The sequence below is a fragment of the Microcebus murinus genome, chromosome 1, assembly GCF_040939455.1.
Source record: "Microcebus murinus isolate Inina chromosome 1, M.murinus_Inina_mat1.0, whole genome shotgun sequence".
Classification (NCBI taxonomy): domain Eukaryota; kingdom Metazoa; phylum Chordata; class Mammalia; order Primates; family Cheirogaleidae; genus Microcebus; species Microcebus murinus.
The window spans coordinates 53,233,951-53,261,084 of record NC_134104.1 but is presented as its reverse complement, the minus strand read 5'-3'; the positions used below and the strand labels follow the sequence as shown (position 1 = coordinate 53,261,084).

The following is a 27,134-nucleotide window of genomic DNA, read 5'->3' as shown; positions in this document are numbered from 1 at the left end:
GTATTACCATTCTGTTTGTCACAAATAAAACAGGAACTTGCAAAAGTAGGCATGTGAGTAGAAAAGGGTTAACATAGCAGGTGTCTATCCTTAGAAAGGCTGGCTTGCAAATTTGGTCCATGGCAAGGTTTTGGGAATGTGGCTGGAAAACAGTTCCCTATACTTCTCCTAGCTGATAAGGGTAGTTTGCTGTGTCTAGAGTCTAGACCTCAAACTACAGCCCACCAGCCACATGTGGCCCACCGAGGACATTTATACGGCCCGCCAGGTGTTTTTGCTGCTGTTATCACTGCCTGTCCTGCTTAGCAGCCGACTCGTCTCATGCACACAGTGCGCATGTGTGGAATGTGTGCCACACTCTCCAACGGCCCTCCAACGGTCTGAGGGGCAGTGAACTGGCCCCCTGTTTAAAAAGTTTGAGGACCCCTGGTCTAGACTCTGCAAACAATATGGCTTATGCTGAAAACCTACTTTCCTCCTGGGACTCTGGAGCTTTGATACGTGCTAGGCAGGAGGTGCCTATGTGACCAGCTCTCAATAGAAAGCTTGGATGCTGAGTCTCTACTGAGCTTTCCGAGACAGAAACATGCACATGTTGTTGCATTGTCATAGCTAAGGGAGGAGTGTGCCCTGTGTTACTCTCTATGAGGGACAGAGAACATAAGAAAACCAGCAGATAGATTCCTCCAGACTCCACCTGTATTTTCCCCTTATGAGCCACTGTATATCCTTGCTGCAGCACTGTGATACATCTTAGCCATGAGTACAATTATGTGCTAAGGCCCATGAGTCCTTCCAGTGGATCTCCTACCATAGAGGAGATCTTGAGGATCCCCAACATGCGTGCTATGCATATTTATGTATAAATAGTTATTGAATGAGTGAATAAACCAAGTTATCAAAAGGTAGAAATATTAGTGTTTGTGTATATATATTTAATATTAATGTATTTATATGTATGTTTTTAACCAAAATTTATTTAGTTGGTTTGATCTCTCACCATATTTCCCAAATTCTCAAACTTGGCTCTGAATTACTTTTGACTTTTACCGTCAAATGATAGAGACGTATCCGCTTTGAGGAGAGTCAAAAGAAAGCTACTAGCTCTAAGAGCAATATCGAATAGTAGATCCAGAAAGGATTTAAATAATGGTAAGCATCCCAAGGTAATTTTTTAATTTTCTTTTAACAGGTGAAGACATACTTAACTGTGCAGCTTCTGGTATACTAAAAACAAACACATTACTGTACTATGTCATCCTCATGCAGACAGCCTATCTTGTTATATTAAAAACTCATTAGTATTAGATTTATGCAATAATAGTGATGAGTCCACCACTATATTGGGAAAATTCTTTGGGAGACTTGTTTTAAAAGAATTTCTTTTTAAACAATTAAAAGAAATTCTGGCTCTTTAATCAGCTTCAGATCCTGTCTGAAGAAAGTTATAAGCAACCAGAAAATCCTTTGGTTTCTTATGGCTTCATCTTCATTTTTGAAAATTCTTTGGAGCTCTCTCCTGTCTTACTGAGTAACTGGCAATGGTGTCATCGTGTTGAGTGGAACCCCTTACATAGCCCCTTATATTTCCTTTTCATCATCTTTGTCTCACTCTGAACTGAGGTAGAATTGTAAAAATGATGGATTTACTGCTCTGTGCTCTCTATCTGACCTTGTAGTCCTTAATAGTAGCCTTTTCTGCATCCCAGTAGTAAAAAGCATTGCTTTTTAAGCATTGCTGGTCTTGTTTTTGATCTTTATTTCTTTGTCTAATTGGAGAGGATTTACAGATTTTAATATGGAAAGTCCCGGAGTTATTAGTATACAGTGACTTGGTGATTTCCCAGTGTGCAGTTTTACAAGGGTAGTTTTCTTCATAGGCTGTTTACATTGTTTCTGCTCCTGTTTTATTGCCTTCCCATTCTTTATTTTTCTCTCTTCTCCTTTTCCACTTAGCAGGTCATCAGATTCCTCCCCTCACCTGGCCATAAATACATATTTTAGTACTTACTGTACTTGTGGAATAAAGTTTTATGTTACATGTTCATAATTTTAAAAGCAAATGAAACATTTTTATTGTGGCCCACTGTTTACAGTAACTTAATAGAAATGCTTTGTATTCATGTGAACCTAGATTCTTTTTGTTATGTTTGAACAGGGGGATTGTTTTATTTGACTTGATTTTGTCCTTCTGGGTCAATCGTGTTAACCAAAAGTATATTTTCTATTGAAAATATGTCTACTTAGAATTGGTTGGTTGCCAACAAAAGTTCAGTTCTCACCAATGTGTAGGTTATTTATATAGGCCCTTGTATTTAGAGGCTTGCTTAATGAAGTGAGTGTTGAAAGATTTGCTAGTGTTTGTGGCATCATTAGTTTTAGAAGAAAAGTTCCTGTAGATTCTAGTTGTAACCATCATAACCTGATAGTCTGATTTTTTCTTGTCAAAGAGATTTCGTGTGTCCTCTACATTGCGGCCTTTGGTATTTTCTATTCCAGTTTTCCAGAGAGATGGTCATTCAGAGCCTACACATCTGTTCTGTATTTTGACCCATGGATGAGAATATTCATTCAAGCCAAAAAAGTTAAAACTAAACACCTATGTTATTGCCTCTATAGACCCAGGTAAGTCATCTTCCTTTAATTATCTTTGTAGTTTTTATTTGTAAGATTGATATGCTCCCCAGAATTTTTGAAGTGAGGGCATTAACTTTGATAGTAAGATTTTTACATTGTAAATAAACTTTAAACTACATTTGGGAAGGTTTGCTAAGGCGTAATTAGATATGAACAAATATTTGGCAATAATAGCAACATACTGCTGTTATCTAACATTAAGTTAGATAATCATCCCAAGTAGAAATTTGTTTTTACTTCAGTGAATCTCAAGTGCTTTGACTGTGATGTTCCATTAAAAGATCACAGTTCACTTATATTTTCTTTGTACACAATACATTTAAACTATTAAGCCATATACATATATGTTTGGGTGTATTATATAGAGAGAATAAACATATTTATAAATACATATCTGGTTCACTTAAATATTATTCTTTATATTTTGGCATAAATGGTTTTAATCTTACATTTTCATATTATGAAATCTATCTTGCCCAACTATGCATGCAACTAGATGATCTTTTTTTTTTTTGGTGTAGTTCCTGGGTGGTCATGTATTTATAGACATAATCCTTATCAAATTCTTCTGTGAGTCTGAGATTGTGCTAGGTATAAAGCATAAGAAAGATAAGATTAATTCTAGTTTTGAGGAGCTTAACATCTACTGCTTAACATCAACATGTTAAGCTTTGAGGAGCTTAACATCAACATTTAATGCTTGTACATTGTCTGTATGTGTGCCTTTTTATCTGCACTATTTTATTTGATTTCTGTAGTGACACTGTAGGTTAGGTTTTATCATCACCATTTTAGAGATAAGGGAATGTCAAAACTGGAAAAGAACTCAAATCTTTTGCTTCCACATTCTTTACCAATCCAAATTCTAAGCTTCTTCCCCTATATCACATTAACTCTTAAGAACATACTTAGATTTGTCATCTTGTCTATTTCTGATGAAAAAGCAGTTGCTGTCCTGGGGCCTTGCCATCACTCATAGATATTAACATTAAAATTATAGATCTCTATATTGTACTCCCTGACCACACTCCAATGGATGCCTCAAAAGCTTTACTTTTGGTTTCTGGTTATATGGCAGATCCTCTTTTGAAAATAATGTGTACCAAGCTTGAGACTTTCCCTATAAATCAGTCTATTCATTCCCTAATAAATATCAATGTAGTGTTTCTGTTTTACCAGTCTTATTCTTCTGGGAAATACCAAGGGTCTCCTGGATCAATCAATATAGCTGATCTTTTCAAATTAAATTGTTTCTTTCAGTGAGATTGGGTAAAAATTGTTTAAGCCAATGGAAAATGTGGATTTGTCTCAGTTTTCTGAGAGAATTTTTGTAAATTAAATTTTATCTATCTAAATTATTACTTATATCAAGTAATAGCTGTTTCCCATTTTGTGATATCCTTAGATATTGTATTACCTAGGAAGTAGGTGTAATGTGTGTGTGTATGTGTGTATATATATATATATATATTTTTTTTTTTTCTCTCTAAAAGAAATTTAAAGAGGCTTGAACCTTTGCTAAGTTTTATTTGGAGCTCTGATAAACTGTTAAATCTAATCTTTGGTATCTACAGTATAGAAAGATTTATTCCTTTATGGCTTTATCACTTAGGGCTGGCATCTCTCTCAATTTGCCATATTTACTTACATGTAATTACCCTCACAGGTTCTCTGATGGCAAAAGCCTTGTGTAAGAAATATGTGACATTTCCTCTGTGTTATCCCACTCCTAATGGGATAATCCCTACTTTTCTTTTCCTTCCTAAAAGATATTCTAGTTCTAATGGCAGTATTAGAACAGATTAAGAATTGGGGTTGACCCTATTTGTCCAAACTAAAGCCATTTGAGGAGTATTAAAGAGTGGTTAAATACTCTGTCTACTTGGCCACTCTGGCCCCAATAAACTTCCAGAAATGAAATGGGAAACCAAGGTACCCCTAACAGGATGCTGTAACCCTGAAGTATTATTTGTTCTTATAAATGACTATACTTCATGTTCAATTATTTTTCTATACTTTTGTAACAAACATTACTGCATCTGTGTGGATGCATTTATAGTTGTTTTGGCTACTTTAACCAAATGTGTCTAGTTCAGAGACGAGAAGGAAATTTTTAGTGTTGTGTCATTGGTTTCATTCCTAGTATTTTATTTTATTTTATTTTTATTTTATTTCAGCATATTATGGGGGTACAAATGTTAAGGTTACGTATATTGCCCATGCCTTCCCTCCCTCCTCCAGTCAGAGCTTCAAACGTGACCATCCCCCAAACGTTGCACATCTCACTCATTGTATTTATATATACTCATCCCCTTCTCCCTCCTCCCACCTGCCCGAAACCCAATAAATGTTATTCCTATATGTCCACTTGGGTGTTGATCCGCTAATACCAATTTGCTGGTGAGTACATGTGGTGCTTGTTTTTCCTTTCTTGAGATACTTCACTTAGCAGAATGGGTTCCAGCTATATCCAGGAAAATACAAGAGGTGCTATATCACCATTGTTTCTTAAAGCTGAGTAGTACTCTATGGTATACATACACCACATTTATTAATCCACTCATGAATTGATGGGCACTTGGGTTGTTTCCACAACTTTGCAGTTGTGAATTGTGCTGCTATAAACATCTAAGTGCAGGAGTCTTTTTCATAAAGTGACTTTTGATCTTTTGGGTAGATGCCCAGTAGTGGAATTGCCAGATCAAATTGTAGATCTACTTGTATCACTTTAAGGTATCTCCATATTGCTTTCCACAGAGGTTGAACTAGTTTGCAGTCCCACCAGCAGTGTAGGAGTGTTCCTATCTCTCCGCATCCACACCAACATTTATTGTTAGGGGACTTTTTGATAAAGGCCATTCTCACTGGAGATAAGTGGTATCTCATTGCAGTTTTGATTTGCATTTCCCTGATGATTAGAGATGTTGACCATTTTTTCATATGTTTGTTGGCCACTATTCTGTCTTCTTTTGAAAAATTTCTGTTCATGTCCTTTGCCCATTTTTTGATAGGGTTGTTTGATTTTTCCTTGCTGATTTTCCTGAGTTCTAAATAAATTCTAGTTATCAGCCCTTTATTGGATGTGTAGCTTGTGAGAAGTCTCTCCCATTCTGTGGGTTGTCTGTTTGCTCTCTTGACAGTTTCTTTGGCTGTGCAGAAGCTTTTTAATCAGGTCCCATTTATTAATTTTTTTATCAGGTCCCATTTATTAATTTTTGTGGCTGCTGTGATTGCCTTTGGGGTCTTCTTCATAAATTCTTTGCCTTGGCCAATGTCTAGAAGAGTATTTCCAACGTTTTCCTCTAGAATTCTAATAGTTTCACACCTAAGGTTCAAGTCTGTTACCCAGTGTGAGTTGGTTTTTGTGCAAGGTGAAAGGTATGGATCCTGTTTCAGTCTTCTACATGTGGCTATCCAGTTTTCCCAGCACAATTTATTGAATGAGGATTCTTTTCTCCAGTGTATGTTTTTGTCTGGATTATCGAAAATTAGTTGGCTATATGAGGATGGTTTTATATCTGGGTTATTGGTTCTGTTCCACTGGTCAATGTCCCTGTTCTTGTGCCAGTACCAAGCTGTTTTTAATCAGTAACTTGGATAATATCTAAAATAAGTATTTTTGCTTCTTGAGTTCATAGTTGACCCTGATCTACAAGGAATATCTTAGGAATAACAAAAACAAGATGTGAAACAGTTGAAGTCTAAAGGGTAAATGTAATATAGATAATGTACAGATCTGTATTTAGATTAAAAAAGCTATTGTGTAAGTATACTTGACAGTGATTTGTATGAAAAAAATGCACAGATGCTTTAATTGATCACAAGCTCAGTATAAACAAATAGTGTAACAGGTTTGCTAAAAATGGTTATGGAGCTTAGCAAGCAGAACAAGATACCAATTGTGTTCTGCTCACACCATGCCTGGAGGGAGATGCTCAGATGGGGACCCTTTAGGAGGGATGCAGATTCACTAAAATGTGTCTAGTTCATAGAAAAGTAACTATTTGGGTCATTGATAGAACTGAGGGTCATCCCATGGAGGACAGAAGACTTGGGGCCTACGTGAAAATGTGAAAGGCCATCATGGGATAGTTGGAATTGCAGAGGATAGAACTTGGATGGCTGGATAGAAATAGAAGACAGTTACAGTTAGCTCAGCATGAGAATGTTAGGCTGTTTTTAAAAGGAAGAGACACACAGATGTCTTTTTCCATTGGTGTTTAGTATAAGGGTATTCAGAGAAGTCAGGTAGTAGGAGCCATTGTAGCTGTCTCACTGTCCCCCTTGACTCAGTGTTTCCATGACTGTGATGTTCTAGAGGACTGAAACAACAGCCCACTATTGTTTGGGATGTACTTAAGCTCTCCAGAGCTGTCTTTGCTGGAGGTACCTAGCATTTGCTCCTCTAAGAGTAAGTTTTCAAAGCTTCACTATTGGGGAAACTTTGGGGACAAGCCACTTTAGAGGGGTTTGGTCACTCACATAGCTTTGGTTGAATGCCAGCCCTGGTCCAGTTAACAGACTTAATGCCTGTAATAACTAAAACCAGCATGTCCATGATAGCAAATTTACCTTCTCTAGCAGACACGGCACGAGGTATAACAACTCAGAGAGGGCCATGAGTGCACGTGGGAGTAGTAGAGCTGTTCGTGCTCTCCAGCAGTGGAAGGGGCTCCCACCCAAGATAAGTACAAATTTGTCCCTGGAGGAGTCTAGATTATGGAAGAAATTACCTTGGGAAGAATTTCAGCTAGGTGATTTCTCAGGTTCCTTTCAACTTAACGATTTTATAAGTCTATAATTCTTGGAGTTTTAAATATTGCTTATATAACATAATATAGAGAGGTTATTATATGGCTATTTTACTTGATTTTAGGCAACAAACATTACTATTTTCTTTGGCTTTGAATTCAGTAGCTTTAGTAGAGAAATAATTCTCAGATTTATATAAGCATTAAATTTCTGCATATTAGGAGTAAAAGAAAGAGCAAAATAGTCACCTTTGAAAGCTCTTTAAGGCTGCAGTCCCCAGCCCCTGGGCCGCAGACCACTACTGATCTGTGGACTGTTAGGAACTGGGCTACACAGCAAGAGGTGAGTGGCTGGTGAGTGAATGAAGTTTCATCTGTATTTATAGCTGCTCCCATTGCTGGTATCACTGCCTGAGCTCCGCCTCCTGTGAGATCGGTGGCAGTTTTAGATTTTCATAGTAGCACGGACCCTAGTATAAACTGGGCATGCAGGGGATCTAGGTTGCACATTCCTTGTGAGAATCTAATGCCTGATGATCTGAGGTGGTGCTAAGGTGGTGATGCTAGTGCTGGGGAGTGGCTGCAATGCAGATTATCATTAGCAGAGAGGTTTGACTGCACAGAGACAATAATCAGTTGCTTGCAGACTTAGATCAAAACCCTATCAGTGAGTGGCAAGTGACAATTAAGCTGTATCTGGTGGCAGGCTTTAGAGTGGCAAGTGAGTTGATGTACATCAATTATACAGCTGCATCTGGTGGCAGGCTTTAAGTCAGAATCCGACATTTATTTTAGTCTGCACGTAGCCTTCCCATTGTTTTATTTATCATTTCCATCCATGCCCCTTTCTGTGTACTTGTCTCAGTCACAGTTTTGGTAAGCCCATAAGCTAACCCTAGCAAAAATGAATAAAAAACAAACGTTGCTAGGGAGCTTCTTTGGAGAGGGGAAAAGACCCAATGATGAGATAGCAGGAGACTCTAAGACTGCCACCAAAATGAAAGCTGCATTTAAAAGAAAATGCCCAAGTCCTACTTAAATTGCAGGTTCATTGCAACAAGGTGGTTCACATTCTCCAAGCCTGCTTTGTATGATATATAGTGACCGGCTATGCAGTGGAGCCATGAAACCTTCAAAATTGCTTTGCCACATGGAGACTAAACACCCTGCCTTAAAAGACAAGCCTTTGGAGTTTTTCAAAAGAAAAAAATATGAACATGAAGAACAGAGGAAATTATTGCAGGTTACTAATTCATTAAATGTGTCTGCACTGACAGCATCATTCCTAGTGGCTAACCTCATTGCTAAAGCTAAGAGGCCCTTCACTATTGGTGAAGAGTGGATGCTGCCTGCTGCTAAGGACATTTTGGAGAACTTTTAGGAGAGGCTGGAGTTCAAAAGGTGGCATTTATTCCTCTTTCGGCTAGCACCATAACTAGATAAATTGATGAAATAGCAGAGGATATCGAGGCAAAATTGTCAGAGAGGATCAATGAGTCACTGTGGTATGCAATCCAGGTTGATGAGTCCACCAATGTTGACAACAAGGCAACAGTGCTTGTTTTTGTGCAATATATTTCTCAGGAGGATGTGCATGAGGATATGTTATGTGCACTTTTGTTGCCAACCAGCATGACAGATTCAGGACTATTCAAGTCTTTGAATGATTGATTACATACCAGGAAAACTAAATTGATCATTTTGTGTTGGTATATGTATGGACAGAGTGGCTGCTATGACTGGGCAGCTTTCTAGTTTCACTACTGGGTGAAGGAGGTTGCTTCTGACTGTGAGTCTATGCACTGTGTAGATAGAGAAATGCTGGTTAGCCAAAAAATGTCACCTGAACTAAACATTTTTCAGGATATGATTAAAATTATCAACCACATTAAAGTACATGCCTTTAACTCATGTCTGTTCACACAGCTCTGTGAGGAGATGGATACAGAGCACACATGTCTTCTCTTATACACAGAAGGGAGACGGCTTTCTAAAGGTATATCACTGGCTAGAGTTTATGAGGTATGAGAGCCACTCTAGACATTTCTTTTAGAAAAACAGTCACCACTGGCAGCACATTTCAGTGGCGCAGAATGGGTCACAGAACTTGCTTACTTGTGTGACCCTGCTCAATATTCAACCTGCTCGATGAACTCAATCTGTCACTTCAGGGGAGAATGACAACTGTGTTCAAGTCAGCAGATAAAGTGGCTGCATTCAAAGCCAAACTAGAATTATGGAGGCAACAAGTGAACACTGGGTTTTTTGACATGTTTCAAACATTAGCCAGGGCCTTCTTTCTCCTAGCTGGTGCATGATCACCTATCTCAGCTTTTATAAGAGTTTGAGCATTACTTTCCAACCACAAAAGAGCCCCATACTGGGAAGGAATGGATCAGTGACCCATTTGTGACTAAGCAGGTGAATTGATTTTGTCCATGCTAGAAGAAGATCAACTGCTTAAGATTGCAAATGGTGGTGGCCTTAAAAGTATGTTTAAGACTACTTCAAATCTCCATACGTCTGGATTAAAGCCAAGGTTGAATGTCCTAGGATTGCCACAAAAGCACTGAAAAGTCTGCTTCCATTTCTAACATCCTATCTTTGTGAAGCAGGGTTTTCTGCAGTGACAACAACCAAAATGAGATTACAGAATAGACTAGACATAAGCAACACACTTTCGGTGTCACTGTCTCCCATCACCCTCAGGTGGCATGGTCTAGTTGTACCCTCAGGGCTCCCTGCATGATGGTGAGTTATATAATTATTTCATTATGTTTTACAGTGTAGTAATAATAGATATAAAGTGTACAATACATGTAGTGCACTAGAATCATCTCGAAACCATCCTCCACCCCACCCTGGTCCATGGAAAAATTGTCTTCCATGAAACCAGGCCCTGGTGCCAAAAAGGTTGAGGACCACTGCTTTAAGGGAGTCAGAACCAAAGCATCTGTTTGAAAAACTCCATTCTTCATTAACATTGCTTTACTATAGACCAGGCATTCTCAAACTACGGCCCGCAGGCCACATGTGGGTGTTTTTGCCTGTTTGTTTTTTTACTTCAAAATAAGATATGTGCAGTGTGCATAGGAATTTGTTCATAGTTTTTTTAAAACTAGTCTGGCCCTCCAACGGTCTGAGGGACAGTGAACTGGCCCCCTGTTTAAAAAGTTTGAGGACCCCTAATCTAGACCCATAATGCTGAAAGGAGCCCAAAGGAGTTGAAATTGGAGTCACCTGCTTTCATAGGAACTGCATGGTCCTTTTAAAGTTATTCAGGGACATTAACTCTGTTCTCTTGTTGAATGCTCTGAAACACTGTGCTTCTAAGACAGTCTTTATTTTTTAGGGCTGCTTCCCACACCCTCACACCCACCTACTTACCAGACTAATAATTTTTATAAAGTGACTCCTTTGTATACTGTGCATCTTATGTATGTATTGAGTTTTTAAATAATCTTAAATTATTTAATATTTAGTGATTGGAAGCAAAATTTAGATTATCCAAACCTGGAATTGAGTTTTGATTTTGTCATTTACCAGTTGTAGATCTTTGGCAATTACTTGAGCCTTGATTTCCACTGAGAATTGGGAATTCCTCCGGAACTTAGGGGTGTTTGAGGATTAAAATAAAACAGTGTTTTATTTTAACTGTAAAAACACTCAGCAATGTTCCCAAAATGTTCACAAATCAAGTACAGTTATTATTATACAAATGAAGAATAATAGTAAATGGACGGAATGGTCACCATGTACAAGACATTCTTGTAGGCATTAAACATCCAGCACAAGCAACACAGAAAACTTCTGCCCTTATGGAGCTTATATTCTAGTGGGGAAGGGAAGACAATATGTAAATAAAAATGGATGATAAAATATCAGGTAATTCTAACTGCTATGAAGAAAATAAAGTAAGGCAAAGAATAAGGAATTATGGGAGGGTTGGAAGCCTATTTTAGTTAGGAAATCAAGGAAGTAACTTTTGTGCAGTGAGCTGAATAAATTGAAAGAATGAATATATTAGTTATTTATCTCTGCATAGCAGATCACCCCAGTATTCAGTGGTTTAATAGTGAAAGTAACCATTTATCATCACTCAGTTTCTGAGGGTAAGTAATTTGAGAGTTACTCTATTGACTGTTTTTGGCTTGGCGGGTCTTTCATAAAGTGGCTAAGAGATTTGGGTTAGAGTTTCTGATGGTTTGACTGGAGCTAAAAGACCCACTTCCAAGGTGACTTACATGGCTAGTGAGTTGGTTCCTCTTTACAGGGGCCATTGTATAAGGTCTGCTTGAGTATTTTCATGGCACAGGGGCTGACTTCCACCAGAGTGAGCAATTCAGGAGAACCAAGTGGAAACTGACAACTTTTAGCATCCAGCCTCAAGTCAGTCACCATCACCTCTGTCATATTCTGTTGGTCACACAGGTCAGACTAGATTCATTGTGAGAGGGCACTACACAAAGGCATGAATACCAGGAGGCAAAAACCATGAGGGGACATCTTGGAGGGTGGGTAGCATAGTGACTCATGCAAGAATTTTGTGAGAAGGTGGTTCCAGGAAGAGAGGATAGTAAGTACAAAGGCAGGAGTCAAAGACTAGTCTAGCTAGAGCCCTGTGAGTGGGAAGAGATGAAAAGGATAGGCTGGATCTGGGAAGGCCTGGAGCAATATGACAAGAGGTGGCTGTGTTGAGAATGGAATGATTTTTGAGAAGAGGAGTGGCATCACTTGATTTTAAAAGATGACTGTGGCTGTTGAGTGGAAAATTGACTTCATGGGACAAGAGGGAGGAGGAATGATTAGGCAGGATAAATACCATTTCTTTATTATTCTAGGGGAGAAATTATCATGGCTTGAGGTCAGGTGGTAATGGTGGAAGTGCTAAAAAAAATGTCTGAATTACAGATTTGTTGTGGAGATAGAGCCAGCAAGACTTGCTGATGGATTGGATGCAGGGTGGAGAGAAAAGGAGGAGTCTGGAAGGCCTTCTGAGTTTTTTACATGAACAAGTGCTTGGGGATAAGGGAGGTGCAGGTATAGGGGTAGGAGTAATGGTGGATGGAATTATTTTCATTCTCGATTTACTAAATTTTAGAGGTCCAGGTCTAGCTGTCAACATTACACAATCCAGGAAATGTTTGATCCCACCCCTTATTACATGTTGTAAGGAATGACCAAGGGTTATAATTGTTTTACAATGTAACTAAACCAAGTAAACTCTCATAATTTAAAAAATAAAATAATTATGATTGAATACTACAAGGTAGTAGTAATTTATAAATATGGGCTAATTTTTTTTGCATTAATAAAAGTTCAGAACTGTAGTTTTCTTTACTTATAGTCTGTTTTTTTCAACTTAAATTTTAAAATATAATATTTGATATTGGCCAAAGTGTTTTGGGCAAATGTTGCCAAGTGTGAGAGTTAAATATCAATAAAAGTTTAAATTTCTGCAAGTTGTTCTGACAAATCAGTCACTCAAAATGCTGTAGCATGTTATAATCTATACTTCTGCAACCCAATATTACTCAGTATTTCTTAATATTTTTGTTTCTCTTGTGGGAGAGGGGTTCTGTTTTGCTCATAAAATGGTAAAATTAATAAAAATTTAAACAATACAGAATTAGATATGGGGCAAAAAAATCAAATTACAGAAAGCTCCCTTGTCCACTTATCATTCATTCTGTGGTCTAGCAATCCATAATCTCCCCCAAAGGAGAACCTCTGCTAGAAGTTTAATAAATATTCTTCCAGATTGTTTTCCACACAGTTACACATACATGCATGTATGCACACACAAACACAGTTCTTTTAAAGCACAAAATTATGTATAACTTGTTTTTCACTTACAGTTATATCTTAGAGATCTTTGTCATTGTTAAATGTATAAAATCTATTTAACTCTTTTTGTATTGATTTCCAGAGTTTTGAACATTTTTAGACCCAATGTAATTCTGGAATGTTTCTCTCTATGATGATTTAAACCAATATTTAAAAGCTGGGTTCCCAGAATCTCCTATAACAGATGCACATAGTTTCAACTTCATTCAGGGAATCTCTGTTCTACAGAGCTTTTATCATCTATGCTTTGTCTTCTTTGAATTTCTGGATATATACATACATAAGTTTTTTCCTTCATTGTTCTAGAGCATCTTGGCTGTCACTAAAACAATGGACCTTGAAAATAGGCCTCTTGATCAATAAAGTAGAAAATGAGCTTTTAGCAATTTAAAATGATATATTAATGTGTGTTTCTGAGCATTTCAGTTAGAGATAATTGTTTGGTGACTGGGAGAAGCAGTTTATCCAGTGTCAGTGATGATCTGAGTAAGAGAACTGTGCATATTAACTAGAAACTTTGATAATGGAGCAATTTCATGAAAATTTTTCTTTTTAAGAAAACTATCCTATTTTGTATATATAAGTGAACATTTGTGTAGACAGAGATTTTCTTACATCCCTCTTGAAGTTCCCTTACAAGAATAAAATTTCCAAGGATTAAAAGAAAAGGAGTTTCTTCTTAGGTATAAAGTTTGCTAATAGTACCAGCTAGATAAAACTTATTCAATGAATCTCTCAATAATTATGTATCTCCAGAGTATATAGTTTTACTAAAGTATATTTTCTTACTATATACTTTAAAATGATAATCTGACTTAATTCTGTTTTTCCTTCTTTTTTCTTTACAGAAAGTATCTGTATGTCACATCTTCTTTTAAAGGAGCATTTAAAAATGAAGTTAAAAAGGCAGAAGAAGCAGTAAAGATTGGTATGTGATTACCTAAGCCTGCATTATTGTTATTCATTCATTCAGTAAATGTTAATTGTGTACTTATTCTTTTTTTTTTTTTAATGTGCACTTACTCTGAGACATACACTGCTCCGGGCGTTGTAGGAGCTACAATTACTCACATGTACCTACCTCTAAGGAACTTCATGATACTTTCTTTCCATTTCAGAGTTTGTTCAATTATGATATTATTTATTATTATAAGCATGATCCTGAACACACTTGGAACTAGACTGATACATTAGAAACCCTGATTGTCATGATGCTATGTTAGGTCATTTTGGAGATCAGCATTGCATCCACTTTAAGAATGATATTCTACATATTCACTCCTCCCGTTGCAGGGACAAAGCTACCCCCTCCAAGCATCTGGCAGTGGAGAGTAGCTCTACATCCATATTTTGTAGATTTTAAAGCATTTTCTGTCAGCCAAAGTTTTGCTCATGACTTTTGAATTTATATGTGTATATTTATGCCCATATAAATTTTGAATTTATATGTGTATATTATGCCCTGTCATGCCTAAGTGGAAGCTCAATATAAAGAAGACTTAAAATTCATAAAAACTATGAAAGGAATGTAGGGTCTTCTGAGATTATAGTCTGTATCCTGTTCTCACTGGTCATGGCTAAATGTATGGAAAACGCTCATTTAAATTGCTTGAAAGAATTTCACTGTATGATAACTGTCTTGCTTCTGCTTCCAGCTGAACTCATGTTGAAAGAAGCACAAATTGAAGTAAACCAGTCTGACAGAACCTCTTTGTCTTCTGCCGAGGTGCGATGTGTAAAGAGTAGTCTTCTTAAATGGCAAATAGTGTCATTTGCTTTTTCCTGTGCATAGTTGTCTATTATCATTTACTTCCCAAACTTTTATACACAGATGAGCTCAGAAGATTAAGTTGATTTTTAACACAGGTAAACAGAATAGATGACTGCAGAGAAAAGAGAGGAAATCCAGCAAGTTGGGGGAAAGCTGAGACTGAGAACAAAGATGAACAGAACATGGGGTGAATTTGGAACCATAGGGAAGAGTATCACAACCCACTTCTTTAAAATGAAAAGAACAGTAAGATGAGAAAAGGAAAAAATGATAAAAAAGCTGGCAGAAAAAAACTAGCCTATCAAGTCTCCTTGAAAATATCTATTCAAATTATAGCTCCCTATGGACTCAAATAAATGGGGAAAGCAAGGAGAGGACTAATAAGCAATCCTTCTTTCTAGTGCTAGGAATTATGTACTATAATTATGAATATTAATAACAATGCTTCCAGCTTACAAAGCTCTTTTCCAATGAGTTGCTCCACTCAGTTCATAAACATTCTTTGTAATCCTTGCACTATGCCCACAAGTGGGATAAGTTATAAAGAACTATTATTATTAATTATAATGCATTGCAGCTAAAAGAATATTGCTGCAGGATACATACTGTAAGTTTGCTAACTTTGACCAGAAATATGGTATAAAACTTTCTACCATGGTGAATCATTAAGCAACATAGTTATTTGCTTACTTATATACAAAGGTATAAATAAGAATATGGAGAAAGAAATGCTTTATTTCACATTTTATTCATCCTGTTTTACAGACTAAATATATGAATTCTTGCAGTGATTTGCCCTTAAAATTTCCAGGACCAAGTCTCTGTCTAATAAAGAACTCTCATATCTAAGGGTCATGAGTAAGGTATTAAATCAAAGAGTAGCAAGTGGTCATGCCCCAAAGCTAAATCTATCCATGGATTTCCTCAAATTCTCTTACTTTTTTTCATTTATTTTTTTTCAAGTTAAAGGCAAACTTATCATATTGGTTATTGATTTTTTATAGTTTAAGCTATTTAATTTTATTTCTAAGAAATCAATTCCCTTTGCTTTATGTGTTTGTAAGTCAAGAGAACCAGACTCTTTCCAATGGGTCAGGACCTTGCTTTTCCTTCTTGCCCTTGCCTATTACTTCTCCCCGCCACTGTGCTCTGTGCACTGTCAGGCAGGGTGGGGATGTCTTTGACCAGTTTGCTTTGTTGCTTTGACACAGTGCACTCTGGATTCTTTAAGGCAGAGAAGAAAGCAAAGTAGAATAGCCTGAACTTTTCACCTTTTAAATTCTTCCAGGCAATTGAATTTAAAATGAAATACTTGCCAACTAATTTTCCATTTTCTTTTACTTGAAAGCCAATGAAAATATTATTCCGTCAGTGATATACTCATCAAAAGAGAAGCCTACTTCTCACATCAGTTGGATGAAGCACATCACAAGTCTAATCTCATGTGTATGAGAACAATAATAATGAATGATTCCTGTTATCATTAGAATAGGGTAGTGAATGAATCAATATAGCAAATTAATAGAGTAGATAAGAAAGACATGTGGGCATTGGCATAAGAGCACTCTGGAAGGGAAAAAGCCTAGGGATGGGTATCCCATAAAGGGAAAGTTTGAAAAGTATTAGAAGTAACCCAAATTTGATATGGAGGAGACATTTTCTTTGGGCTACTAACAAAATTTTCTAATTATCTTTTTTTTTTCCTGAAAGAATTCTTAGTGATAACATAATTGAGAATTTCTTGTTCTCACAGATAAAAGCCAGAGCTTAGGTACATTGAATGATGCAGCAAAATGTTCATGTAGTTTGTGTCAAAGCCACTGTGCCATTTTGGGGAGTAAAGGATCTTTCTCTAAAAGGCAGAGAGGACATCTGAATATGTACACAAAGAGAACAGTGGGCTAGGATTTGATTTATCTTCTTAGGTACTGGAATTTAATCATTTATCAAGTATTGATTATTTACCATGCTAGAATTACATTAGGCAATGTGAGCTATAATTGTTTCCTTTGACATATTTGGATAATAGGATAATATCAGCTTGTCTTTTATTAATTCAATGGCATTATGTTCTCTTCCAACCAAATGTACTTCTCCAGGGTGTATTACAGAAAGCTTTGGAAGATGTAGAAGCAAAGCATAAGAACCTTAAAGAGAAGCGGAGGTAAGGCATAATGTTTTGTGTTTGCAAGAATTCTCTGTGCTACTTTAAAGCAAATTCTGATTTCTAAGTAGGCAGATTTGGTAGTTATTGTGACAATTTCTCTTTTTCAACTTGTGACATATTTCAGTATGAATCTTAATATGGTCAAGGTGCCCCAACCAAGATAAACAATGTAAAATATTTGTAAAGTATGTATTTACATGTACATGTATGTGTCTGCATAATGTTAAAACTTCTTAAAAGAAGTTAAAAATTCGTTCAGCATTTGGTTGTTTGGGCTGATGAAGAAGAGAACTTCCAAGGGGATCAGGCTGACAACTTACTCTTCCTCTGTGTCCTTTGCCATTTAAATTCTGGAGGGTTAGCCCTACTTTCTTTATTGTCAAATAGCTTAAAATTTCAAATAGGAAATAATGTTAGTAATTATATCACTTATATATAGTTAAAAATAGCTAGCTAGGCTCTATTAAAAATAAAGTCATGTTGCTTAATGATGGGATACATTCTGAAAAATGTGTCATTAGGCTATATTGTCACCACGTACTTACACAAACCTAGATGGTATAGCCTACCACGTACCTAGGCTATATGGTACAGCCTGTTACTCCTAGCTACAAATCTGTAAAGAATGTTACTGGACTGAATACTGTAGTCATTTGTAGCACAATGGTATTTGTGTACTAGACATATCTCAACATAGAAAAGGTGTAAAAATATGGTATTATAATCCTATGGGACCACCATCATATATGTGGTCTGTCATTGACCAAAATGAAATTATGTAGCACATGAATGAATTTTTATTTATAAGGTTGACTTGCTTTCTAACTCAGGTGCTAAACAAGTTAAACTGAAAATAATCACTGCTATCCAAGTAAGGTTATACTTTAAAAACTGCAGTATTTTTGAGGAATTATTTTTTAGGGAAGTATGATGAGTTTTCAACATTATTTTTTGGTGAATTATGCATTGACATATAAATATAACATTCCTCAAAACTTAAATTTGAAATGTTAATTATGCACTTACCAAAATAAGTAAAATTTGAAATGTTATTTGTATATTTATAAGAATATTTTAAATAAATGTCATAGAAATTTTAATTAAAAATCCAAGTCCTCTCTCAAGACTTTAGAAAGGTCTAAAGAAAAAAGAAAAACCTTATTGAAACAACCTCACTGTATGAAACAGTTCATATAGTGAAATGTATGAAAAATGACCAATCTGTATTTTATTAGTCATAATGCCAGTTGCCATGAACTTGGCTTTATAGTAAAATTTTGTTTTTAAAAAATTTGAAGACAATCAACATACCACTTAATATTGCAGGGTGTCTATGTTATATCCTGTAATACCCTGTTTAGGGATACCTAAAACAGTCCTCTTTTTTGTTGAAATGTTGGGATCTCATTATTAAGTTACAGTGACTTTTTAGAAAAGTTTGATTGATATATGTTTAACCTTAGATATACATGCATTTAACAAATACATAATACATTAGCCCATGTCAAGAACTTCCTGAGAAAGTCTTATGTACTGTGTATATCATAGTCACATAGAAGGACCGATAGAACTTTATTATTGTACTTTAATGACAGGTGCATTTAATCAGTTCAATAAGTATCTTACATCAATTGTAATAGCACAGGGTCATGAATCTCTAAAGAAAAGGCCATTTTTGTGAAGGGAGGGGAGCTACAGGGTGAGTTAAGGGAAGAATTTTATTTAGTGCCATTTTTGGTTGGGAAAGGAAAAATAACATTTGTTATGCACCTAATCTGTTCCAGGTTTATATTTAACATCATGTCTTTTAGTTTTCACTACATCCCAAGTGGCTAGGTAGGTATCATTCCTATTTTTCAGACGAGACAGAAGTTTAAGAGCCTCATCCATGGTCACATGGTTGTTACAAAGAGAACTTGTGTTTGAAGCCAGGTCTGCCTCTCACATCCAGGCACTTTCATAGCTCCCCACAGCTTCCTGTTACCACAGTTGTTTCTATCATAGTCTGCTGCTTCTCAATTTCTATTTTTATAATTCTAATAGAAAACATAATATAGAAGGTCAGAGTCAGAAAACAGGAACTCATATCTGTTGCCCTCGTAAACTTGCTTTATTAACTTTTATTTACCTTTTATTCTGGAAAAGGTTAGAGAGAAAGCCCAAGAATATCTTCTGGCGCATTCCAATCTATGTAGGGTATTTGGTGACTTGCGAACATGCAGAAGGTTACATATCACATCCATTCTTGGAACTACCTAAAATTTTAAATAGCCAACTCATCATTTTTTCATTCTGTGAATGCTGTAATGTACATGTTAGAGCAGTTAACATTTCAGAACCCATTTGGCATTTTCTAGTTCTTATAAATTTAAATTGGCAGACATGTTTTTGAGTCAAAGAATGTGTGTGTTTGACTGGGATAGGTATTGGCATCATATTTATACAAAATACTTACTATACAGAGATACTGAGTATAACCTACAAGGTTTTTGTAAAATATCTGGATTTTTTATACATTCCTTTGATGTTTACCTTCTGAGTTTAATTATTAGCAGTTGTGTAAATTATATTTTTATTTAATAAAAACACTTTTTCAAAAACTTTTCTAAATATAATTCTAGAGAATTAAAAAAAGCAAGAACACTCACCCTATTCTTTGGGGTGAACATAGAAAACCGAAGCCAAGCTGGAATGTTCATTTACAGTAATAACCGTTTGATCAAAATGCATGAGAAAGTGGGCCCACAGTTGAAACTGAAGTCCTTGTAAGTATGTTTTTGTTTTCAGATGCACAAGCAGGGAGAGGGAGGTTGCAGTGAGATTCTGTTTGTGGAGTGAGATGAGGGATTAATCATGATGGGAGCAGGTGTCATATTTTCTGTTCACTCTCCCTGTCAATGCACAGGCAGTAATCTGCCTAATTTATAATATCAGTGAACCTGCATGCATGCTCTAAGGAAAAATCACACTTTGCGAAATTTTTTCAATGCATTCCTTAAGCAACTTGATGTTTTACCATTTCTTGTACCATCTATTGAGGGGGGGCAAGGGCATTATTTGAAACCTTAAAATTTGTACCCCTATAATATGCTGAAATTAAAAAAATGATTCAATCATACTTTTAAAATTTTAGAAAAGAAAAATCTATAGCCTTGTAAAGCAATCCAGTTAATGTTTTGTGCAGCCCCTATATGTATGAGCTCTTGCCAGTTACCTGCATAAGCATATATTATTAAAACTCTCCAGCCTATTTGGATTCTAGAGTAATACATTCTGGTCCTTTCCCAATGTTCTGAAATTCTACACGCTGCTTTCATCAATTATGTGGAACCCTGAAGGGACAAACAGAAAGGACAGTCAGACAAGATAACTGACCAGTAGAATGGGTCAGGGGAGCATTTATCATCTTGCTTCCTCAATCTCAAGGAATTAGCAATTCATTCATTGTTCATTCAATAAGCACTTATATTGCAGTATCATGTGCCAGTGTGCCAGGCACCGTACAAAGCTCTGCAGACAAAATGGTTAAGACCTACTACCTTTGGCTAAGGAACTTATAGCCTAGTGAAAGGGACAAACATATAAATGCACATTTTTTATGCTGTGGGGAAACAGCAAAAATGATGTTTTAAAACCTAAGTTAGTTGACTTTCTTGCTTAAAACCTCAGTGCATTTAGAATAGAACTACTTACCATGGTCTTAGATCTGGCCTCTGCCTGGCTCTGGGACTTCCATGTCCCTACTCACATCCTATCCTTTCTGCATTTCCTGTTCCTCAGACCTAACCTCATTCCTGTGTTAAGGATTTGGCACTTAGAATTCCCTCAGCCTTGAACATTCTGTCCTCAGATCTTCCAACTACTGGCCCTAGCATGCCACTCAGCCATGAGCCTAAAGTCCTCTCCATAGGAAAGTCTTCCCTGACTGTCTAATTAAAATTGGCCCCTGCCTTTACCCTATCCACCTGTCACTCTTTATGTATTACAGCACCTGTGTTTTGTTCCTTATACCACTGATCATCTGAAATGGGCTTGTACATTTACCTGTTTTTTAGCTTCATGACTGTCACCCTTTAGCACAAGAGAAACTTCAAAACCAGGGACCTTGTCTTTCTGGTTTATCACTGTATTCCTAGTTTCTGGAACAGGGGCCAAGTGCTGAGCTTGAATGAATGAATGAATGAATGAATGAATACTATGTCAGAGGTGAGCATCAGATGCAAAAAGAGCAGTTAGAAGGGGCAGTAAACCAAACTGGGGAAGTCAAGTCAGGCTTCCTGGAAGAAGTGGTGCCCAAATTTAGACTTACAGAATGAATAATGAAAGGAAATCAGGTTGGAAGAGGAAAGTGGTGAAAAACATGACAGGCAGGGGCCCCAAATTGAGAAGGCTTGACATGTGTGCCATGAAAAGGGCAGTGGGGAGCCCTGAAGTCTTAGACAACTGGATACTCTTTTCCAAAACAGGTTATGTCACCAAACAGAATATCCCAGCTATGTACATCACATGCTACTAAGAAAGTGAGGAAAAAAATAGGGTCAGATACCTGTTACCCTCTGGGATAACCCAACCCTTATGTTCCCTTAGTAGAATTCATGGAGCACCTCGTGGTCCTCTGCAATATGAGGAGAAATCCAACCTGAAAGATGAAATGAGGAAAAAGAAGGAGACTCTCTGGCCAGTATCATTTAAAGGATTATGCCAATTTATTGCAGGAAGGCACCATTACTGGTGTTTAATGCTACAAGGCCTCTCCATCCCACCTACCCTGACTCCCCATGTAAGGTGATAGGTTTGGAAAAAGCAATCATATTCAGAAATAATGTGCTCAAGTGATTTTATATTGTGGGACCAAAGACACTTGGGATTACCATAGATTGATGATAACAAAATTGGATACCTAATTAAATTTTGACATGGTCCAGACCAAGTAAATGAATTTATTTTTGAAAAATTGATTTCAAATGACCAGAATATATTTGATTTTTTATTCTGTAGCCAAATTTTACAAAATTTGTATATGCATTTATTCCCTCAGACTTGGTGCAGGCGTGGTTGGAATTGTTAATATACCCTTGGAGATCATGGAACCATCCCATAATAAACAGGAATTTCTCAATGTCCAAGAATATAATCATCTACTGAAAGTCATGGGACAGTACTTGGTCCAGTACTGCAAGGACACCGGGATCAGTGAGTATTCAGTACTCATAGTGAGAGATACTTACAAAAGGATCAACTTGTGTGGTTTCTTTAAGCTGAAATGATGACATTGATTTAGGTAACAAGTACCCCAAATCCGGAAAAGGAGATCCTGTTTTAAAAACATAACAGAAGTGAGAAAGATGCCAGTTTCAGCATATTTCCTAGAAAATCATATGAAAAATAAAGCAGCAGATTAGAAATTTTAAGGAGAGGGCAGTCAGGGAGCAGTGTGAAGTGGCAGCTGACCATGGAGGAAGGAAGCAGAAGATTGCTACAAATAGACTGAAAAATCCTCAAAGGACGGACACTGACACTCCATTGAGTAAAAGCACATAGTCTTAGCTAGACACTAGTAGCTTTTATAGCACCCTTATATCATACCATGGAATAATAACTGTTGACCTTGGGTAACAGTAGATACGATAAGCTTTATTTGGTATATTTCACAATTCTTGAGTATATTATTTCCAGAAAGATTTCAATTAAAAATCACTGAAATAAATGCTTATAAACTTAAAAAGATAAACTTCAGTTATCTATAAAATTTGACTTATTCAAATCACCTCACTCCTAGAGGTACCTTAACGATGAGATGGTGTGCCATGCATTAATTAAATAAACTTTTTCTTAAGTTATGCAGACATAGGGCTTCATTTGTGAAAAGAAATAGACAGGCTACCATGTATTTGTTCAATGATTTGCATGAAGTATGTATAATTCATGCGTATCAAAAAATATGTCTTTACCCTTGAGACAAGTTAAAATCTTATTGCTCCACTTGACGTTGTAATTTTAGAATATTTTCTTTTCTTTTGTGCTCATCCTGCTTGGACCTAAGATTTTCTCACCAGTGAAACAGGGGAAAGTCTAGGAACTCAGGGGAAAAAAATAAATGGAGGAATGAAGTTGAGGGGACAGATTTCCTGCCAAAACTGGATTTCCACATCATGGTGGAATGTGGCCTGTGGACCAGTAGCATAGGCATCACCTGGAGCTTGTTAGAAATGCAGGCTCTCAGAGCCCACCTGAGACCTATTGAACTAAAATCTGCATTTCACAAGACCTCCAGGTGATTATTATATATACATTCGAGTTTGAGAAGCCCTCCTCTGAAGGGTATATACCCATGTAATTTGCTTAGGATGGGCATACTTTTTTCACAGGTTTTGTTATGATTACATTATTTGGCAGGGTTTGCATGTTTGTAGAAAACATAGAAAGCTATAAATATAAACATAAATATAAACATAGTACAGTATAAATCAAATGGCTACTCCTTGGTCTTAAATCCTAGCATGACATAATACAAAATGAAGATGTCAAGCATTTGAAAGTTGTGAAAGTTACCATTCTTCTCATATCTTCTCTGTAATCTTTTCCTTCTCTTGCTCATTCTTAGAACAAGGAATTAAGCCTAAGAAAGAGGGAGGCATTAAGTTTAAAAGTCATAGAAATTACCTCCATCCAGCCCACATTTAGGAGAGCCATTTCATTCCTATTTGTGGGTGGAGCTTTCCCTAAGCTCCTTTGCCTGGTGTGTGGGCTCCCGCCCAACAATTATACTCTCAACTCTAGAATATCAAATGCCAGTGCCTCCCCTCCCACTTTACATAATTCCTCTGTCCTAGCTACCTAGCTACCTTCACAATGGATGTTACATTGTGAACTCTATTATAGAGTTCAAAATAAATGTTATGTAGTTATTTTTATTATTACTGGTTAAGAACATATTGTTTTCCTAATTCCATCATTGTCCTGTGAATTGATTTAGGCTCACAAAAGATGTTCCTAAAAAGGAAGGCAGAGGATGAAGGAAGGATAGCAAGCATGTTGTGTATTTGTTCATAAATCTAGCAACTTCATCCCAGACTTCAAACTAAATCAAGTAATCAAGGTCAGAACTGATATCTCAGTAACTTCTAAGGACCCTGACCTTTAAGATCTTTACTGATTAATTCCCACAGGAATAACTAAAGTTAGGTAATACTTTACTAATACTCTGAAAGCCAGTATTTCAGGGCACACAATTTTAGTGAAAAGTGTTTGGGTAGATTTTTTTGCCTTATAAATAAAAGATGCAATCTTTATATTTGCTAAAAATCTGATGTGTTTTTATGAAAATTGGGCCCTTATAAAAATTGAATCAGCAGAAGTGGAGAATTAATGACTTTGTGTCATTTATCAAATCTGTATTTACTTTTGGCACAATCGATGCTAAGAATCTAGAAATATTTTTCCTGTGGTGAGTCTGACCTTACCTCACTGTCTGCTTGCTACTGTGTTTTCTGAAGTTTTGTGTTCCTTACAGTAAAATGGAAATACTAATCATCATCTTTGGGGAACAGGGAGAGAAGGAGAAAGAAAATGTGGGGAAAAACATCAAATAATATTTGGTTTTCAACAGAAACAATAATTAGAAATTTATTACTAAACTTTTTCAAAATGTTTCAGAACTGAGCTGATGTGATAAAACAAAATATATGGTGAAATAAGCCTAACCTTTCCCAGCAGAATTCACATCATAGTTGCTCAGTTGGCAAGGAGGCTAAAAATCATTTAGTCCAGTCACCTTTAATCTCCTCTACCTCACTGCCTTTTCAAGCCTGAATGAGGGCCTCCCATGAAAGGACAATTGCTACCTCTTTAGGCAGCCTTTGTATCTCTGCACAACTCTATTAAAAAATACGTCTTCATGTTAAATCCAAATCTATTTCTCATGTGTTTTTAGTTTATTCAACTGTGCTAGGTATGAGTGTTCTAGGACTAACAAATCAGATGAGCTCTGTCCTCTCTGGGAACTTGCAATCTAGCAGGATGCTATCGGCTGTTTGTGTCCTGTCATAATTCATATGTTGAAATTCTAACCCCTGAGATGAGGGTATTAGGTGGTGGGACCTTTCAGGGAGTGATTCAGTTATAAGAGCAGAGCCTTTGTGATTGGTTTCGAACTCCTGACCTCGAGCAATCCTCCCGCCTTGGCCTCCCAGAGTGCTAGGATTACAGGCATGAGCCACCGCGCCAGGCCGAGCCTTTGTGATTGGGATTAGTGTATTTATAAAGGAGGCCCAAAAGAGGCCCCTCGGCCCTTCCACCACATGAGGTTAGAGTGAGAAGACACCCATCTATGAACCAGGAAGCGAGCCCTCACCAGATTCTGATTCTGCTAGTGCCTTGATCTTGGATTTCCTAGTGTCTGGAACTGTGAGAAATAAATTTCTGTTATTTATAAGCCATCCAGTTTATGGTATTTTGTGATAGCAACCCAAATGGACTAAGATATAGACTAACATAATTTGACAAACAGAAATAGGATTGGTGCCCAACAGAGAAGAATGAAAACTGCAGAAGCCAGTGGCTGGGACCCACAGTCTGTAGACTAGGGAGGGCCTCCCTGAAGAAGTGATATTTCCTGAAGGATGAAGAGAATTTGGCCAGACCTGCTTAGTTCTTACTGCTTGGGGCCATGGAGGATAGGCCTAAAGCCTTTCCAAATGACAGCCCTCCACATATTTAAAGACAAGATTATATCTTTCTTCAGTTTTGTTTTATCTTGACTAACATTTTCAAGTTTTATCACTATTCTTCATTCAACATGGTATTAAATATATTCATCATTCTAGTATTGTATCACCTAGAAACAAAATATTCAGGATGAAACTAGAACAGCCTTAATTGAAATAGGATCATCATGTTTCTTTTGAGTTGTTATAATCCTGTTGGTGCAGCTTGATAATATATTAACTTTCAGTAAGCACATATTGACCCTCAGTGTCTTTATTACCAATCAGAGTTTTTAACAAAATTTTAATGTGTGTTCTTGTAAAACCATACCTCTCTTATTTTTTCCAGAAAGTGTTTTAAACTCTAGTGTGGAATCATACATTTATCCTTGATAAATTTTATCAACTTATCAGGCTTCATTCTTTCAGGTTGTCAGGCCCTTCCTTTGAATCTGATGCTGACTTCTATGAAATGTGTTATATCTGCAGATTTATGTAAAGTCTGGCTGGTATTTTCTCTATGGTTTCATGTAAATGTCACATAAGACAGGAAAATAAAGCACTGTGGCTCCACTGTGGTGAACACCACTAAGGTGAAAATGGGTGTATGGGGCACTGGGTGAGGATAATTAACCAATTGTAACTTTTCCTAATTGTGTTGTCTCCTAACTCATGTTGATTTCCCTGTTTGTGCATAATTTTGAAAATGAGTAATAATATTTGTTAGATGAATATTTTCTTGAAAAAGGGATAATACTCTTATACCTGGACATAATTGGCTGCTCACACAAAATTGTTTCCCTTTTGATGTACTTTAGTCTCTAAAATCTCAGAAAGGCACTACAAGAAAAATGAAATATATTAACATCTCTGCTAGGGATACACATTGAATGAGGAGGTTTAGGTAAACATTAAAATGTGAGAATATGAGACAAGTTTACTTGAAGATGTAGGCCGAGAAATAATTCTTATCTTTTCTTAATTCAGCTTTTGAAGTTATAGATTTTATGTTTTTCTTTAAGATATTGAATTATAAATATTATGTTTTACCTTTACATTTATTATGATGTTTTGGGCTAAATTTTGTCCCTCTCAAGTTCATACACTGAAGCCCTAACTCCTAGTACCTAAGAATGTGACTGGATTTGGAGATCGGGCCTTTAAAGAGATAATTAAATTAAAATGGAGTCATTAGGGTGGGCCCTAATCCAATCCGACTAGCGTCCTCATAAGAAGAGGAAACTTGGACACACAAA

At 36.6% G+C, this 27,134-nt stretch overlaps 1 protein-coding gene across 1 annotated transcript in view; it reads left to right on the top strand.

Annotated features, from left to right (window-relative positions):
* MORC1 (MORC family CW-type zinc finger 1) overlaps positions 1–27,134 on the top strand; it is a 179,591-nt gene that overhangs the window by 57,547 nt on the left and 94,910 nt on the right. The window contains 6 exon segments of the mRNA XM_075998393.1: positions 2,500–2,625; positions 14,084–14,163; positions 14,891–14,961; positions 17,106–17,170; positions 19,795–19,938; positions 22,212–22,366. Of these exon segments, the coding sequence (XP_075854508.1) occupies positions 2,500–2,625; positions 14,084–14,163; positions 14,891–14,961; positions 17,106–17,170; positions 19,795–19,938; positions 22,212–22,366 (641 nt within the window).